At 41.8% G+C, this 19,681-nt stretch overlaps 2 protein-coding genes across 2 annotated transcripts in view; one reads left to right on the top strand and one right to left on the bottom strand.

The window, feature by feature from the left end:
• NUP188 (nucleoporin 188) overlaps nt 1-17,068 on the bottom strand; it is a 46,413-nt gene extending 29,345 nt beyond the window's left edge. Inside the window, exons 1-8 of the mRNA XM_040632028.1 lie at nt 16,993-17,068; nt 10,887-10,941; nt 9,150-9,223; nt 6,299-6,383; nt 5,652-5,732; nt 5,129-5,173; nt 4,280-4,372; nt 4,008-4,127 (exon numbers count right to left, since the gene is read on the bottom strand). Coding sequence (XP_040487962.1) covers nt 4,008-4,127; nt 4,280-4,372; nt 5,129-5,173; nt 5,652-5,732; nt 6,299-6,383; nt 9,150-9,223; nt 10,887-10,941; nt 16,993-17,024 — 585 coding nt within the window. The 5' untranslated portion in view covers nt 17,025-17,068. The remainder of the gene's footprint in view (nt 1-4,007; nt 4,128-4,279; nt 4,373-5,128; nt 5,174-5,651; nt 5,733-6,298; nt 6,384-9,149; nt 9,224-10,886; nt 10,942-16,992) is intronic.
• Nucleotides 17,069-17,164: 96 nt separating this feature from the next.
• Nucleotides 17,165-19,208, top strand: DOLK (dolichol kinase). Its single transcript, XM_008698701.2, has one exon. The coding sequence runs from the start codon at nt 17,442-17,444 to the stop codon at nt 19,056-19,058; it is 1,617 nt and encodes a 538-aa protein (XP_008696923.1). The 5' UTR covers nt 17,165-17,441; the 3' UTR covers nt 19,059-19,208.
• The last annotated feature ends 473 nt before the right edge of the window (nt 19,209-19,681 follow it).

The following is a 19,681-nucleotide window of genomic DNA, read 5'->3' as shown; positions in this document are numbered from 1 at the left end:
ACACTAATTCCCAAAACTGACCCAAAAAGAAACAGCAAGTGTGAACAGCTCTCTAATCAATTATAGAAAACTGAATTCTAAATTAAAACCTTGTGAACACCTGGCTGACTCAGAAGAGCATAAAACTCTTGATCTCAGGGTCATGAGTTCAAGCCCCATGTTGGGCTTAAAGATTACTTAAATAAGTAAAATTAATTAATTAATTAATTTAAAACTTGCCCACAAAGAAAACTGTAGGCTGAGATGTTTTCACTGGTAAATTCTGTCACACATTTAAGGAAGAAATAACACTAGCACTACACAAATTCTTTCAGAAAACAGAGGAAGAAGGAAAATTTCCCAACTTATTTTATGAGGCCAATATTACATTAATACCAAAACCAGACAAAGACATCATAAGAAAACTACAGACTAATATCGCTCATGAACACAGACATAAAATTCATTAACAAAATTTTAGCAAGTCAAATCCAACAATATATAAAAAGCAGAATATATCATAACTAAGTGGAGTTTATGCCAGGAATTCAAGATTGATCTGACACCCAAAAACTCAATGTAATTCACAAGAGAGTAAAAGAGAAAAGTCATAAAGTTACTTCAATAAATGCAAAACAAAATGGAGAGGATTTAACACTCATTCCTAATAAAAGCTAAAGCCCTCAGCAAACTTAGAAGGTGACATCTTCATTTTGATAAAGAACACTACAAAAATACTTTACAACTAATAACACATTCAAAGGTAAAGGACTGAATGCTTTCTACCTAAGATTACGAACAAGGTAAGAATGTTGGCTCTCCTACCACTTCTAGTCACCATTGTACTAGAGGTCTTGATCACTTAATAAGGCAAGAAAAAGAAATAAAAGGCATATAGATTTGAAAAGAAGCTAAGCTGTCCTTATTTACAGACAACATGATCATATCTATTAGAAAAATCCTATTAGAAAAAACCTACTAGAGGGGCACCTGGGTGCCTCAGTCGGATGAACGTCTGACTCTTGATTTCAGCTCAGGTCATGATCTCAGGGTCGTAGGACTGAGCCCTGCATTGGGCTTTGCACTCAGCACAGAGCCCACTTGACACTCTTTCTCCCTCTCACTCTACCCCTACCCCCCGCTGTCTCTCTCTCAAATAAATAAAATCATTACAAATAATAAAATAAAATAAATGATTAAAATTATAAATTTGAATTATGTATTATTTTACCAGAATTTAAAAATCATAGTTAAAAAAAAGAAACTATAGTGACAGAAAGATTAATGGTCGTCTAGAGCCAAGATCACAGATTGACTATAAACTTTCTAGGGGAGACAGAAATGTCCTATAAATTGATTGTGCATCTAATTACATACAACTGTCAAAGCTGTATGCTTAAAATCAGTGAATTTTATTTTATGGATATTATACTGGAATAAAGCTGGGAGTGGGAATGCTACAGATTTGTCATTTACACAAGTCATTTCACACAAGTGTGAATGTATTTGTAGGATAAACTCTTAAACTGGAACTGCCAGGTCAAGTAATACGCACTTTTCAACTTTTAAATATTGTCCTATTTTCCATTAAAAAAATACTGATTCAGGGGCGCCTGGGTGGCACAGTCGTTAAGCGCCTGCCTTCGGCTTAGGGCGTGATCCCGGCGTTCTGGGATCGAGCCCCACATCAGTCTCCTCCGCTGGGAGCCTGCTTTTCTTCCTCTCCCACTCCCCCTGCTTGTGTTCCCTCTCTCGCTGGCTGTCTCTCTCTGTCAAATAAATAAATAAAATCTTAAAAAAAAAAATACTGATTCATACAGCAAAATATGAGTACCCATTAACCCATCCCTTGGACAAGAGTGTTGTCATGTGAATATGTTCACTGCAATTGACTGTTCTTCTACTGGGTCTTAGTGATTTATAGGAGTTCTAGTTTAAGAACCCTTTATGATATGTTTGTATTACTTTGTTTACTGCGCTATTTTTTTTCCTTGCAAAAGTATTTGATTTGTTGTTTCTGGGTTTAAAATTATTTTTCTTTCATGGCTTTTGAGCCAAGACTTTAAAAAGTCTTCTCCACTCCAAACAAAACAAAACAAAATAAAACGACTTCCCATGTTTTCTTCTAATACTTTAATAGTTAAATTTTTGTTTTCTAAGTAAACCCTAGACCCAACATGGGGCTTGAACTCAAGACCCGGAGATCAAGGGCTGCATGCTCTACTGACTGAACTAGCCAGGTGCCCCTATAGTTAAATTATTTTTTTTTTTAAGATTTTATTTATTTATTTGACAGAGAGAGAGCGAGCCAGCAAGAGAGGGAACACAAGCTGGGGGAATGGGAGAGGAAGAAGCAGGCTCCCAGCAGAGCAGGGAGCCCAATGCAGGGCCCGATCCCAGAACCCTGGGCCGAAGGCAGACGCTTAACAACTGAGCCACCCAGGTGCCCCTATAGTTAAATTTTTAAAATTCAAATCATTGCTCTATCTGATTTTCTTTTGGTAGAAGGTAGGAGACGAGATACAGTTCAATTTTTCTCCCCATGGTTATCCAGTAGGTTCAACACCATTTATTGAAAAATACAGTACTCCCCACTGACTGAAATGCCGCCTTTATCATACACTAACTCAGTTTTGGGTCTATAACTAGAACTTCTATAATGCTCTATTTATAAGTCTATTTACTCATGTGCCAATACCATGCTTTAAATTATTATAGTAATAATTATTAAGTAATAATTAATATTTAAGTATTAATTAAGACTAATTTTCCTTTTTCAAAAATTTCCTGACTGTTCTTATTTTTCATATTAATTTGAGAATCAGCTTGTCCAGTTTCGAAATAAAAGGCAAAACAAACACTGGTTAGTATTTTTTTGGTATTGCACTAAATTCATAGGTTAACATAAGAAGTACTGACATTTTTATGGTACTGTCTTTATATTCAAGAATGTGGTATCTTTCCATCCGGTTATGACTTCTTTTATACCTTTTATAGCACTGGGACAGCTGGGTGGCTCAGTCAGTTAAGCATCCAACTCTTGATCTCAGCTCGGGTCATGATCTCAGGGTCGTGGGCTTGAGCCCTGCATCGGGCTTCACGCTCAGCGCAGAGATTGAGCCCCATGTTGGGCTCCATGCTCAGCATGGAGCCTGCTTAAGATTCTCTCTCTCCCTCTCCCTCTGTTCCTCGCTGCCCCCAACTCGTGTACGCTTTCTCTCTAAATAAGTAAATAAATAAATAATAAAATAAATGTCCATACCCTTTATGACATTTTAAAGTTCTCTTCATTTAGATTTTGGATTGTCACAAGCTTATTCCTGAGAAATTTATGCTTTTATTGCTATTACAAATGGGCCCTTTTCTTCTACTAAATATTTTCAATAGTTACTGTCTGTGTTTTGGCTGAATTGGTTTTTTTTGTTGTTGCTTCTTTTTTTTTAAGATTTATTTGAGAGAGGGAGAGAGAGCACAAGCAGGGGCAGCAGCAGAGGGAGAGGGAGAAGCAGGCTCCCCGCTGAGCACGGAGCCTGACTTGAAGCTTGATCTCAAGACCGTGGGATCATGACCTAAGCCAAAGGCAGATGCTTAACCAACTGAGCCACCCAGGCACCCTTGGCTGAATTGTTTTAATAAACACAGACTATTTTCAAAACAAAAAAGGGCATGTTCTAATCTATAAATCCAGACTGCTTTACGATTTAGGATAAAATAATCAGGCTAGTGTCACGTACTTAATAGATAATGATAATAAAGAAGATGAAATCTTGAGTTTAGAGTTCCATTAACCACTAAGAGAAGATTTTAGGTAAGAGAAAGTTGATTAACTGGATAGACAAAGTCAAGTGAAAATGTCCAGAATTAAGTAACATTACTTAAAAGTCATCAATGTTTTGATCCATGACATGCTTAAAATTTTCTGAAGAAAGATTATCTATAAATATTATAAGTTAATAAATGAATAATTTAACTATGTGCAAGGTTTACAATTCTCCTAAGAGTTACAGGAGGGCCCGGTAACCACATACCATGAGGTTTCCGTGTGTCTCCCATGTTGGTGCTTCAGCTTTATAAAGCTCTTCAAACTGCTGTCTGTATTTTGTGACTAGCTCCTTCTCCAATTTATCAACACAGTCTGCATATTCAACCTTAAAACAAACAAACAAATCCAAAACAGAGTAACTTATACCTAGAATAAAAGGTAAATATTCAAATGAATGTGAAAATGAGTAACATAAAATTATTAAAAAGGGCTGGATTTTATAGGATACAGAGAATCACAAGGACTAAACGGGCTTACCCTATAGGGGTGTCTTTCATCTTGGAAATAAGTAAGAAGGTGTAAGACACAACGAAGAATACAGGTTCTTTCTTCATAGTAATAATCTGCAATCTGGAAAGAACCCAAAGATGCAAAATCAGTTACTCACCTTTGCACAGAAGACACAAAATTTTAAATTTATTGATAAATCAATTAAAGATAAGAATGGAAAAGTCTGATTTCTACAAGCAATCACAGAAACAGAAAGATTGTGTTAGGCCAAAAGAAAGCAAAAGACCTTTATGAAATAGTACACAAGTAAAGCCATGCAAGAGCAAAGGAATTTTTTAAAAATATAAACAAGTTGTCTTGCATGATTTCTCAAAGCATTCAAATAACACACAATACAACTATAACTGAAAGGCCAAATACATGAAAGCAAATATAGAAACACCACTTGTATATCTCCTAACCGCTTATAACTAATCCACTTGGTTCTTGCTAAATACCAAATAGGAAACTACTTCTGAAGTCACAGTCAAATTCCATTTTATATGAGATCCTAAATGAGAAAGCTGCTTTGGGGGGTAGGGGGAGATAAAGGAATAAAGAAATATAAATTAACCTTCTTGCATTTAGACCTAGAAAAAAAATACACATGAAGCAGTTTTCATCCCCGATAGCTGAAGAGTCTCCCTTGGAAAAGGTCTCAGCTGGGGCCAGTGGATAAAAGCCTCTTGTTTCACAAGTATGTTACTTAGCTACTTCATTGAGACCTCAATGCTTACCCAGCAAAAGAGTCCAAAGCCAGCAATGCCCAGGAGAACAAGGTCAGGAAGCCATCACCCAATTTCACATCAAAGAATGAAAACACTGACTACTACTCACCTTCAAGATTAAGGCCTGGCTCTGCCTCTCGTCTTGCAGTACCGTCTGAAGGAAAAAAGAACAGTCAAGCAGCCCCCTTATAAGCACAGCTCAACTAACAAAGAAAACGGTAAACATCTTCACCTCACCTCGCACGACTGTAAGTGCCCATTCATTTCTGGAACTATTTTTTTACCTAAGTGTATCCAAATCTGTGCTCCAATCTCTGCCCGCTCCTCTGGACTCAATTTCCTCATATGTAAAATGAGGGACTAGACAAACTAGATATGGTCCCACGTTGTTTTCAGCTCTGATGTCCTGAGATTCTAACATTAACATGTAAATCTTTGACCTCTCCAGCCCCCAAAGTCTGAAGAAAGACCTCAGTGTAAGTACACGTTTTTTAATCCTTTAGAAAGTCTCTCCAGAGAATCACTGTCTCTGATCACCTACCTCTGTTGCAAAGAACCAGCACCCTTAATCACCTAAAACCAACATGGAAAAAAGGAGAAGGCGGGAGAAAAGAACCGACATAACTACAAACCTTTAGTGAGTCCCGAGTACCTCTATAATCCTCTTGCAGGTAACACTGGAGTAACTGCACACTCTGCTCTTCGTCAAGACCCTGAAATACAGGGGTCATAAGTGAGGAACAGCCACCTCTGGTCAGGAAACACACATAGGATGCAAAGCATTCTAAAGATCTGTCCTCCAGAATGAACACAGAACTTGAATAAACAAAAATCCTTTTAAAAGATTAAAAGACACAACAATTTAACCCCAAATAGGAGAAAAAGGAGCCAGCCACAGACATGTAATTTACATGACAATTAAATTTACAATGTCAGAAACAACTGTGCTTCTTTACCAAGTCATTTTATACAGTCGCAGGAAAGATCTGGGTTTCCAAAATTAAAAAGAAACAGCTACATATTTAAATACGATCTAGGCAATTTAAAGAACACTACACGCACGAAGAAGAAAACTCTGATTTATACAATAAACAGGCGACAACTTAATTTGTGGCTTTTAACAAGAAGAGTTACAACTTGGATATTTTTGAAACCCAATATGCTCAATTTAATCTCCAAAACTGAAATAAACGGAATTTTCACTAACAATCACTAACAAGAGAACGGTGCACATCCACAATGCAGGTAGTAAACTGAGCCCGTGCTAATTCTTACTCACCAAAAACTTGCTGATTCTTAAACCCAGTTCCTTCAGCGGTGAAGCCACATCTTTATTAGCTTTCACTTTTTCAGCTGAATTTGGACTATGAAAAGAACAGTGAATCATTTCCTCATTCTCAGTGACCCTCTAAGGCTTTTAAATAAACATACTTAAAGATATTTTTACAACAGACCTTTTCTGCCCTTTAGGTGCCTATAAAAATATACACACACACACAACAAGTTCATCTCTACAGACTTCATAACACAGAACTACTTACGCCTAAATAATAAATATGGTATATATCTGTTACAAACTATAGTTACAATAATATTATATGTGGATATATTAAGTTACATTATTTTTTATCCTTACAACTATGAAAGGGAAATATTACTATCCCCATTTTACAAATGGAATTACTAATATTCAGAAACAATAACTTACCAAAAATCCCACAGCTAATAAAAAGTTAAGATGAAATTTAAAACCAGGTCTGTTAGTATACATACATATCTTACCTAGCTCTACCCACTGAGAAGACCTAGAAGCTCTAACACCCCAGTAGCAGTGAGCACACCCAGCCCCCAGATCTTGGTTTCTAGCACCATTATCATCTAATAAAAGTTAGTAGGACTTCTTAGAGAAATAACTAATTCTAGAGATGGGGAGGAGAAAATACTAGATGAGCCTGGAGCATCCTGTAATGCCAGAAAGAAAGGAAATATTCAGAAAACAAAAAGATGGGGGAATGTCAAGAGGACATAAAAGTCAACCCGAAAGAACTCCCAGTGACCAAAGCTAAAACAAGGTATAAACAAAGTATAAAATAAATATACATGAACCCATATGATATAAATAAATAGGGAGAAGGGAAAAATCTTCCTTACACAAGAAGTCCAAATAATATATATAGATGCCACTCCCTTCATGAAGTAGAGTTTAATTCCACTATACCCCCACCCAGAGAATGGGCTATACTTAGTGACCCACTTTTAAAACACAGAGTAGGGAAAAGGGAAAAAGTGACTTTACAGAAGAGAAACTTGGCAAATGCCACCTTACCCAAGTGCGCAAGGTTAACATCACCAGTAATTTCATGTGGATAACCACATCCTCTGTTATGATAAGAATGGTACCTCACTTCTGTGCATTCTTCCCAAAAACCCACAACCCCAATCTAATAATAAGAAAAACATGAGACAAATCCAAATTGAAGACATTCTACAAAATACTTGACCAGTCCTCCTCAAAACTATTCAAAGATCATGAAAATTAAGGGAAGACTGAAATGCTGTCACAGCTATGAGCTAAGGAGACATGACAACTAAATGCCATGTGGGATCCTGGACTGAATCCTGGGACAGAAAGAGGACATTGAAGAAAAAGAAAAAAAAAGCTGAATTCAAATAAAGCCTGAAGTTACCAAAAAAAGTCTGTCGGACTTCAAATATCATGCTACTTATAAAAGAAACTTTTGTCTTTAAAAAAAGAAAGTAATGCCACAAATGTCCATTGTGTGAACTACAAGCATGTTGTTGTTGTTGGATTTTTTTTTTATAGAGACTCACACATTTCACAGGAAATCCACAACACAAAGGCTAGATAAGGAGAAACAGGCAGGTCTGAAGAGGCAACACAAAATGGTGATTAAGAACACAGACACTGGGGGCGCCTGGGTGGCACAGCGGTTAAGCGTCTGCCTTCGGCTCAGGGCGTGATCCCGGCGTTATGGGATCGAGCCCCACGTCAGGCTCCTCAGCTATGAGCCTGCTTCTTCCTCTCCCACTCCTCCTGCTTGTGTTCCCTCTCTCGCTGGCTCTCTCTCTCTGTCGAATAAATAAATAAAAAATCTTAAAAAAAAAAAAAAAAAAAGAACACAGACACTGGAGTAAGACTGCCAGGTTCAAATCCTGGTTCTACACGTACTAGCTGTGTGACCTTGGGCAAGTTACTTAACCTCTTTGTGCCTCAGTTTCCCCATCTGTAAAATAGAAACGATAATAATAAAAGTACCTATATGTGATAATATAGTGATTATCTACTTTTGTTTAAGTCCATATATTTTAGATACACGGTAGTTACAGATGAAACAACATAATGTCTTGGAGTTACTTGAAAACAAGTATGGGGGAAGGGTTAATGAACAAAAAAAAAAAAAGTTCTTCATTAACCTAAGGAAATGAAGATGGAAGGTGAAGATGTAAAAAAATCAGATATTCAGAAGTAGAAAGGAAACGACGGTGGTTTGGCAACTACAATGCACCACAGAATGCAATCTGGACTAGGAGTTAACATAACGCAGTCTAATCCTACAAAACGTAGTCTCTCCTTTTTTAAACTAGTTTATATGTTGTTACCGTTGTTTTTCGCTGCCCGGTAAAAAAATCTATATATTCAAGCACAGAATAAAAATAGCATCTATCTTAGCGGGCTTTTATGAGGACTGAATAACTTGCTATGCATGCCCAGAAGAATAACTGGTACACAGTAAACACGCTGGAAGCGCTCAGCTGCCCTTATCACTGCTCACTGCCCTAACCCAGCACCTAGTGCCGACAGCACCTCACACAAACACGGAGGACTGAAATAAACATTAGAACTATTAATTGAAGAAGAGTTAATGACTCCTCATCCCCAGACACTACGGTCATATAACTGGATTCAATAATACTGTATTTCTAAAAGGAATTTCCCCTTCTTTCAACAGACAGAAAAAATGTGCCCAACTCTCTTCCACTGGTAACCAAATTGTATTCTCTGTAATCTCCCTAACCCAGCAGTATCACAAAATCATACACGAAGACGGTTTCGCTACCCCAGCTTCCTCAGGGAAATTACCCGAACCAGACACATGGAATAGCCATACCTGGGTGGTTTATAGTAGGACAGCCCCTCTAAGAGCCGCTGCCAATGTTTGTTCAGTTCTGCCTCAATCTGATTCTGAAAAAGAACAAAGAAATTATATAAGGATTTATATAATCCTGAGTCTTTTTAATGTTTTTCCCCACAGTTGAAATCATTTTGAAAAGAGAATTCTGGAGGCGCCTGGGTGGCTCAGTCGGTTAAGCATCTGCCTTCAGCTCAGGTCATGATCTTGGGGTCCTGGGATCAAGCCCCATGTCAGACTTCCCGCTCAGCGGGGAGCCTGCTTCTCCCTCTCCCTCTGCTCCTCCCCCCATTTGTGTTCTCTCTCAAATTAATAAATAAAATCTTAGGAAAAAAAGAGAATTCTGTAGCCTCCTTTTCCTTGCTTAACATTCTAACAATGATTTAATCTTATTATTATTTTAAAGATTTTATTTATTTATTTGTGAGAGAGAGCAAGCATAAGCAGGGGGAGCAGCAGGCAGAGGGAGAAGCAGGCTCCCCACCAAGCAAGGAGCCCAAAGTGGGACTCAATCCCAGGGTCCTGGGATCATGACCCAAGCCAAAGGCAGATGCTTAACCAACTGAGCCACCCAGGCATCCCTTAACTTTATTATGAAAATCTTGATAAACATCCTTTCTAGTGGTTGCATTATATTTTATCAAGTGGCTAGATAATAATTTATTTACCACGCCTCTAATATTAGATATACTTAAGCTGTGATTCCTTATTAATATAAATAACACTACCGTAAAGACCTGTGTGCAAAACACTTTCCAGGATTTCTTTCTTGTAAGATACTTTCCTAAAAGTAGAATTATCAGATGAAAGCATATCAAAAATGTTAAGGCTCTAGGGGCTCCTGGCTAACTCAAATGGTAGAGCATGTGACTCTTGATCTCACGGTCATGAGTTCAGGGCCCACGTTGGACGACGTGGAGCCTACTAAATAAAAAAAAAAATTAAGGCTCTAAAAAAGGTATAATACTCATTATGTTAAATGCCATAATAACAATAGTAATAATTAGGGGCGCCTGGGTGGCTCAGTCGTTGGGCGTCTGCCTTTGGCTCAGGACGTGGTGCCGGCATTCTGAGATCGAGCCCCGCGTCAGGCTCCTCTGCTGGGAGCCTGGTTCTTCCTCTCCCACTCCCCCTGCTTGTGTTCCCTCTCTCGCTGGCTGTCTCTCTCTCTTAAATGAATAAATAAAATCTTTAAAAAAAAACAACAACAACAGTAATAATTAAACGTCATCTTAACGCTTTACCCTCACAGGGTGAGAACACTCAAGGATCAACATGAAGAACTCCCCTTTACTATACTTGGAAATGTCCTAGAAACCACAGCTTCTGTGACCTATGGAGCTCACAACATGGAAAAAGAAGAAAAGGCAAGTAAAGTAGGAGACAGAGAAAACGACTGAGAATTTTCCTTAGCCTGAGGCAGCAAAACAGTATTTGTCCCCCAACGCTGAGCAGCCAGTCAAGCAGCACTGGTATCTTTTCAGATAAGGAATCACCAAAGAACAAAGAGAGGTAGAGGTCTGGAAACTTCAGCAGCTGGGCCAGAGGACACACCACATTTCAGCACAGGGAAGCAGAGAATGCATAATGTTTATAAAGTTTTAGGAATTAAAAAAATGGGTTTACTTCCTCCTTCAAAGACAAGGCAGTTTCAGGGGTTTGTAACACAAGCTACATAAAAACTATAGAATCCACTCAAGAACACCACACGCTTACCAGTTCTCTCAGAGCTGACCTTCCGAGCAGAATAGTCCACAGTTCCCTGCTGCTCCTGAAAAATGACAGAAAGCAGGGGTAATTTTGTACTTTCAAATTATACAAATTTGACTAAGCTGTCTTGCAGCATTTCGTCTATTCTCTGAAACCAGGAAACTCAATGTACAAAACAATGTGTTAAGATTCTGGATATTAATCCCATTACATTGTTCTTAGAAGTTTGATGTTCAAAATAAAAATTAAGAAATTAACATATAACCTAAACAAGCAGACGCTGTGTTAAAAATGAGGATGGCCACCATATTTTAATGCATTTAAGATGCTGTTAATTGCAGGATACATGATTATTTATGTTCTACCAGCCATCAATAATAAAATGCATTGCAACATCAGAAGCATTAAAATACGAAGAGGTGTAAATTTTAGAATGAAATACAGTAATTAGTGAATTATCTTACATTTTCTATGCTAAGAAGACACCTCAGTGTAGTATTTCTATCTCCTCCCTTTTCATTAAAATGTAGTGAACAAAAGGGAGAATGAAGAAAAGGACTGTGTATATTTCAAGCCCCCTCATCACCTCCAGAAATTTTTTTAAATATTTTTTTATTTACTTATTTATTGAAGTAATCTCTACACCCAGTGTGAGGCTCAAACTCATGACCATAAGATTAAGAGCTAAATGCTCTACTGACTGAGCCAGCCAGGTACCTCCAGAAAATTTTCTAAATGCATGATACGATTCACTTTCTCAACCAAGCAAAGTCAAATGGTCATTATGAATGGTAGTATATTTGTTCATTTATTAATTGCCACTAGGTGCCACATACCATGCAAGACACATAAAAACACATCATAGTTCCTGTCCCCTGTGAGCTCTTCAAACATACTCTCCACTATGTGCTTACCCAAGTTCCTTCCCTCATCCATGCCTCTGGAACTTCAGGGAACATGTTACAGGGTTTTTTAAAGTCTAGAACTAAATTTCAAAATGTAGTCATTAAGAAATTCTCCTAGAGGAGCCTGGGTGGCTCAGTCAGTTAAGCATCTGACTCTTGATTTTGGCTCAGGTCATGATCTCAGGGTTGTGGGATCAAGCCCCGAGTTGGGCTCCAAGCTCAGCATGGAGATTTTCTCCTTTTCCCTCTGCCCCCCACCCACTCTCTCCTTCTTGCTCTTAAAAAAAAAAAAAAAAAAAAAAAAAAAAAAAAAAATTAAAACTGCTTAGAAAGCCTGCCAACAGAGAAGATAAAAAAGTCTAAGAATATATACTAAACATTTAACAAAAAGGATACATGCTCTCTTAACTATGAGGATAAACTGAAAAATGTTTTTCCCATGAAAACTAACACCAAGCACTAGCTCTACTTAAAAGTTTTCTTTCAGGGGGCATCTGGTTGGCTCAGTGGGTGGAACATACAACTCTTGATCTCAGGGTTGCTAGCTCAGGGCCCATACTGGGTGTAGATTACTTAAAAATAAAATCTTTACCAAAAAAAAAGTCAAGATTTTCCCATCAAAACAGGATTAAACACACTTAAAATTATAAATCTCTTTTCTAAGGGTTAATGCTTTTAAGAAAACACTTGAGTTCTGCTGCATCAATAGACACCAGCTCCCACAATGACTCTGTGGGATCATTAATCATTTTTCTGATGACAAAACAGCATTCGCTATTCAAAAATCAGAAGATTAGACCTAGTTAATGAAACAAATAGGATTCTTTATTGACAATGTATATTAAAGGGTCTGAGTAAACGAAGCCCTAACTAATTAAAAACAGTGGCCAGTTCACCATTTAAAGAAATTTATAGTAAAATTTTAAAGTAAGACTGCCTTTTGTAAAGAGAATAATTATCATCTAACTTACTTGTTTGATAAATCTGAATTAACAAAAAATTAAGGAAGAGCTTTATTTAAAATGGCATATACTTGAACTTTACAAAGGATAGCTTCTGATTGGCACAAAATGTATTAGATTCCTACTATATAACACATAGCTAACAATAGGGCTAACAGTACACCAAAATTAATGGAAAGAAATTTATCATTAATTGAAGGCATTTGTATGCCCAGGCAAATAAATCAAATCACTCTTGATCATCCATCTCCAATTTCAGAAAACCTGGATATCACTTAGCTTTAATTTATCCACATTTGCTTTCAGAACTTAGGTCTCTAGTTAGCTAGGTAGCAGTGTTCCCAGAAGAAACTACGAAGATCATGGCCCACACTCGAGGACCTGCTGCCAGGGCCCAGAATTCCTTGTTTTGTCAAATTCAAGCTGTGGGTGTTGATTACACCAAAACCTATAGACTTTTCTTTCTTTTTTTTCTTAAGATTTTGTTTTTAAGTAATCTCTACACCCAACATGGAACTTGAACTCACAACCCTGAGACAAAGAGTTGCACACTCTACTGACTGAGCCAGTCAGGTGCACCATGCTTCTTTTTTTTTTTTTTTTTTAATAAAATATCTTAAAAGAGGGTTTCTCAAATATTTGATCTTCAGATCATATACAACAAAATCACCCGGGAACAACCCAGCAACACCATGGAATCCTGGTCACAACCTAGCGCTACTGTTTCTCAAAGGTTGGGCATGGGAAATCTACTTTATTTATTTATTTATTTATTTATTTATTTATTTATTTATTTATATTTTTCTTTATTTGAGAGAGAGAGAGAGCGCATGAGCACAGGGGGAAGGGCAGAGAGGGAGAAGCAGACTCCCCGCTGGGTGGGGAGCCTGAGACAGGGCTTGATCCCAGGACCCAGAGATCATGACCTGAGCCAAAGGCAGACACTTAACCCACTGAACCACCCAGGCACCCTGGAAATCTACATTTTAAAACAACTACACAAATGAATTCCTAAATCACCACTGCTCCAGGGTATCAATTTGTTTCAGAGGAGCAGGTAAAAGACCGGGTCAATATAGACCCTATCTTTTATGTTTGATATTATTAGCCTTTTCTGGGCCAAGAGTGGGGGAGAGAAAGACTATGCTACTAAACAAGATTAGAGATCACCATCCTAGAGTAAAGCAGTAACTTTTATACTTACTACTCAAAAAAAAAAAAAAAAAAAAAGAAGAAGAAAAGAAAAGAAAAAAGGTGTCCTTTAGAAATTAAAATTTTTATTGGCAAAAAAAAAATTTTTTTTATTGGCAAAACCATGTCCTGTTATACTCCTTTTGTTGTAAGATGTCAAAAACAACAATCTCTATTGAAAAGGAGCTTCTGATAATAAAAACAGCCAACATTGAGATTTTATAATATGCAAACACTGTGTTAAAAATTAACATTAATTGATCATTTATAATACGCAGGAACTGTGTTAATCACTTTACACTTTAACTTACTGAGTACTGACAACTCACTTATGAAGCTGATCCTCTTATTATCCCCATTACCTCATCGGGAAACTAAGGTTTAAGAGTAGTTAAATAATTTGTCTAAGGTCACAAAGCTAATATATAATGGAGCCAGGGCTTGAACCCAGGTTTGCACGACTCCAGAGTTTAACCATCACATTACACTGCATCAAGTTGCACTCAAGAATTCATCCTACAAGCAGGCAAAGGTGGAGGTGAGGCTCTCTGTTCTCCAGGGGCAAAACATACCCTTAACACAGTGGCTGACACAGAGGGACTCAAAGAATACATGCTGATGAAGAGGTACCAAAGAAGGAGAATGACAGGAGTCCCCTTTAGACCTGCAATGCCTGCAATCCAAGTGGAACAGAAACATCAGAAAACCAGTATGATATGCAGAAATGCCAAGAGAAGGCAGAATGAAGGAGAAAACGGTAGGCGGCACCTGGGTGGCTCAGTAGGTTGATCGACCAACTCTTGATTTCAGCTCAGGTCATGATCTCAGGGTCATGGAATCAAGCCCCGGTCAGGGCTCCACGCTCAGCAGGGAGTCTGCTTGAGATTCCCTCTCTCCCTCTCCTTCTCTAACTCCTCCCCCAAAAATAAATAAATAAATCTTTTTTAAAAAGAAGGAGAAAATGGTAATTTATCAGGAAGGAAATCCTTGTGGAAATAAGCGTCACTGTTTCTTCGATTCCTACACATTTTCTGGTTTAGGAATAAAGGGGATACGAATAAATCTAAGACCCTCCTGATACTCATTTAGCGTTGGGAATGACAAAGGACGTTAGGCACACATTACATAATCAGCGAGAAAGCAGAAAGTCATAAAAAGCATGATCCTAAGAATTAGACACTACGAAGAACTATAACCATGTTAGACAGAAAATAGAGGAGAGAGAGATCACTGGGAACTGATCTAGGGATTGATGGAAGACTTCACCTCAAATCGGAACCTGAAGGTTTAGCAGGAGATAACCTAAAAATGCCAATATTCAAACTGACTGTCTGCCAAACCCTGAGGGACATTCCCAAAACCCTGAGTGATTTAAGTGTATTAATCTATTTTTAACTAGTGCCAGCGCTCCTATCAACATACACAAGGACTCTCCTACATGCTCAGAGCCACCTCAATACTACTGTGAATAGGACTCATTTAGAGAAACAGGTTCCAAAGGTAAAGTGGACTGAGGTCACCTGCAAAGCACAGACACCAGGAACAAATTTTAAGTTTTCTCTTAGTGCAGACCTCGAGGCATTTCAAACAGAAGGCGGCTGCTCAGTATAATCCCAGCTGTTATAACCTTCTTTCCAGCACAAAAAGAAAGATCACGCTAATACATCATGCTCCGAGTAAAGTGGTGCCTAAAAATCTAGAAATCGTAGTGTCATTTCTTCCATCTTCAGGTGTGAGTTGGTAGGTACCCAGGGATGTTAAAGCATCTTTCAAGCAAACCAACCCCTCCCCTTCCCTTGTTCTTGTTCCTTGAAGAGGGTGCCTTACCCTGCAGGAGCTAAATCTGCCCAACCTCCACAATGACTATGAAATAAACATAAGAAAAGGAGGGCACAGTGACCACAATGCTGCCAGACGAAACAGCTAAGGAGGAAAAAGCAAACTCCTCCTCGCAAAGTTCAGAAGCAGCCCAGTGGAAATTCCAAAGAAAATCTCACTAGAGCCGAGAGGTGAAGTGGTAACAGAGAAGATGAGCAATGTTTGTAATAAACATTTACTGAGCGCCTATTACATGCTCCTCTGGGTGTTGAGGATACAGCAGTGCATAAGACAAAAATGTGGGGAAACAGTGCTGGCACAGTAAGTGACAGGGATGTTGAATTTTAGGACGGAGGGTGGTAGGGACAATGGAACACACTTCAAGCAGGAAGGTGGAAGATGGAGGTGTGGTGATCTGATTAAAGCTTCGGAGTCCTCACTTTACCACCTAGCTAGTTCTGAATTGGATCTGTGAGTCATCTGTAAAAGAGAAGGTGCCTCACGGACTTGTGAGAAATCAATGAGCTAATGCATAGGAAGCGTTTCGCCAGTGTCTGGCGCTAGTAAGCGCTCCCTAAAGTAAGAACGGTCTCTTTCTTTTTAACATTTCATCTTCTCGTCCCCAAAGTCCAGTACGGGGCCTGGGATCTCCTAAAGGAATCGGGCACGTTCGCTGACGGAACCAATGCATAAGAAAATGAATAGATGGATGAATGAAAGGCTGCGCGGAGCAAGAGGGCAGTGACCACAGGGAGGTAGCTCGGCGACACACGGAACAGACCTCCTAACGAGCACATGGAAGAACCTGGGAACGTCGCCGGGGCAGGGCATCCGGGCTGCAGCGGGGACCGAGGTGGGGGCTCCCGCGGGCGACCGCGAAGCGCCCCGTCGCGCCTCGAGATAGCGTCACGCCAGACAAGGAAGCGCGGGGGGGGGCGGCGCGGAGGAACGCGCCGGTGGGGAGGAGGGAGGAAGGGAAAGAGATGGGTGAGGAGACGGGAGGCCGGCGCTGAGGGAAGGGGTGAGGCACCGGCCCCGTCTCGGAGAAGTCGCCTGAGATCCCCGCGCGCGGGGACCGTTTGGACGTAACCGCCTCCCGCCTCTCGGCGCCCGTCCACCTAGCTAAGCTTCGCCCCGCTACCGCCGCCACATCTCGCCCGCAAGTCCCGCCCGGCTTCCGCTCGACTTCGACCCCGCGCCTCACAGCCACCCCAGCCGACTCGGCCCGCTCCGTACCTCACACACGGCCCGCCGGCGGCCGCCGCCATCTTCGCGCGCGCGCGCCCCAGCCCCGCCCCCAGACGCCGCACCCACGTGACCGTTCTCCTCCGGCCGGGCTGTGGGTGGTGCTTCTCGTCACGTGACGGCAGGCGGGGCCAAGATGGCGACGCCCAGAGAGGTGAGGAACCAGCGGCGAGAGCAGCAGGGGCTGTGAAGAAAGCGGCCGGCCGAGCGGCAACGTCTACGTCCTAGGTGCGAGGCGGTGGAGGATAGCTGGGCGCCAGTTCCCAAGCCTCAGAAAGTGGCTTGCCTACAGTGGAGCTTCCCTCCTCACAGCTGGAGAACGGAAAGAGAAGGTGCTGGCTGTGTGAAACTGCCGCTGTCGGCTTGGCAGGGCTTGAGGGACCCAAAGGCCAAGGCGTCGCTAGTCACCCCGGTTTCCCCGGAGTCCCAGGTCTAGAGACATGACCCGAGAGCACGCTCCCCCGGCCTCGGAAACCGGGGCACCGCTGAGCGGGTCGGTGCTGGCGGAGGCAGCGGTAGTGTTCGCAGTGGTGCTAAGCATCCACGCAGCCGTGTGGGACCGATACTCGTGGTGCGCCGTGGCTCTCGCAGTACAGGCCTTCTACGTCCAATACAAGTGGGACCGGCTGCTACAGCAGGGAAGCGCTGTCTTCCAGTTCCGCATGTCCGCGAACAGTGGGCTGCTGCCCGCATCAATGGTCATGCCTTTGCTCGGACTGGTCATGAAGGAGCGCTGCCAGTCTGTGGGGAACCCATACTTTGAGCGCTTTGGAATTGTGGTGGCAGCCACTGGCATGGCAGTGGCCCTCTTCTCTTCAGTATTGGCACTGGGCATCACCCGCCCGGTGCCCACCAACACTTGTGTCATCTCAGGCTTGGCTGGAGGTGTCATCATTTATATCATGAAACACTCCCTGAGTGTGGGCGAGGTGATCGAGGTCCTGGAGGTCCTGCTGATCTTCGTCTACCTCAACATGATCCTGCTGTACCTGCTGCCCCGCTGCTTTACCCCTGGGGAGGCACTGCTTGTATTGGGTGGCGTCAGCTTCATGCTCAACCAGCTCATCAAGCGCTCTCTGACTGTGGTGGAAAGCCAGGGAGACCCGGTGGATTTCTTCCTGCTGGTGGTGGTGGTCGGGATGGTGCTTATGGGCATCTTCTTCAGCACCCTCTTTGTCTTCATGGACTCAGGTACCTGGGCTTCCTCCATCTTCTTCCACCTCATGACCTGTGTGCTGGGCCTTGGTGTGGTCCTGCCCTGGCTGCACCGGCTCATCCGCAAGAACCCCCTGCTCTGGCTTCTTCAGTTCCTCTTCCAGACAGAGACCCGCATCTACCTCCTAGTCTACTGGTCTCTGCTGGCCACCTTAGCCTGCCTGGTGGTGCTTTACCAGAATGCCAAGCGGTCATCTTCTGAGTCCAAGAAGCACCAGGCCCCCACCATTGCCCGGAAGTATTTCCACTTCATTGTGGTGGCCACCTACATCCCGGGTATCATCTTTGACCGGACACTGCTCTATGTGGCTGCCACCATATGTCTGGCAGTCTTCATCTTCCTGGAGTACGTGCGCTATTTCCGCATCAAGCCCCTGGGCCACACTCTGAGGAGCCTCCTGTCCCTTTTCCTCGATGAACGAGACAGTGGACCACTCATCCTGACACACATCTACCTGCTCCTGGGCATGTCTCTTCCCATCTGGCTGGTCCCCAGACCCTGCACACAGAAGGGCAGCTTGGGGGGAGCAAGGGCCCTAGTCCCCTATGCAGGGGTCCTGGCTGTGGGTGTGGGCGACACTGTGGCCTCCATCTTCGGCAGCACCATGGGGGAAATCCACTGGCCTGGAACCAAAAAGACTTTGGAGGGGACCATGACCTCTATATTTGCCCAGATCATTTCTGTAGCTCTGATCTTAATCTTTGACAGTGGAGTGGACCTAAACTACAGTTATGCTTGGATTTTGGGCTCTATCAGCATTGTGTCCCTCCTAGAAGCATACACTACGCAGATAGACAATCTCCTGTTGCCTCTCTACCTCCTGATATTGCTGATGGCCTAGCTGCTGCACAGCAGTGATGGAGGAAACAGGGACACGGGGAGGATGAATGGTCCCCACAGCAGCCAGCCACTGGGGCATGAAGAGCCAAAGGGTGAGAAGCAGATTTAATTTTTCAGTTGATTCAGATTCAAAATAAAAATCAAAGCACTCCTGGTTTTAGTTTTGCTGATATTTAAAAAGAAAAAGGGTTAAAGAGAGCACAGCAACACAAAAAACTTGAGTGTGGTGTAGGACCCCCCACCCCCATCTTGCGATCCTCGGAGGGGACCTGATGGGACCCTGGAGGCAGTAGAGTGTAATGGTCACCACCTCAGGTTCTGGAATCAGACTAACCTGGTCAGAGTCCTTGGCGGCACTATTTACCTGTGCGACTTGCTTAACCACTCTGGGCCTCAATTCTCCTGTCTGCAAGATGGGAATAGTAAGAGCCCACATCTCACAGGTGAGGATCCAGGGAGGTGAGGTTTGTGAAGGGTCCAGCCCACAGCCCACGCATATTGAGCAAATAGGGAAAGGGTCACTATTAGCCAAGGCCATCCCTCATGTCAGCAAAAAGCCAGGCAAGCCAAGAGTTTTCATGGGTTGTGCTTGAAGACCAGCGTGACCTTACTCCCCTGGCTACA

This window comes from Ursus maritimus, unplaced genomic scaffold (genome assembly GCF_017311325.1).
Source record: "Ursus maritimus isolate PB19 unplaced genomic scaffold, ASM1731132v1 scaffold_17, whole genome shotgun sequence".
NCBI lineage: Eukaryota > Metazoa > Chordata > Mammalia > Carnivora > Ursidae > Ursus > Ursus maritimus.
Note: the sequence above shows the minus strand (reverse complement) of the source record. Positions and strands in the feature narration are given on the sequence as shown.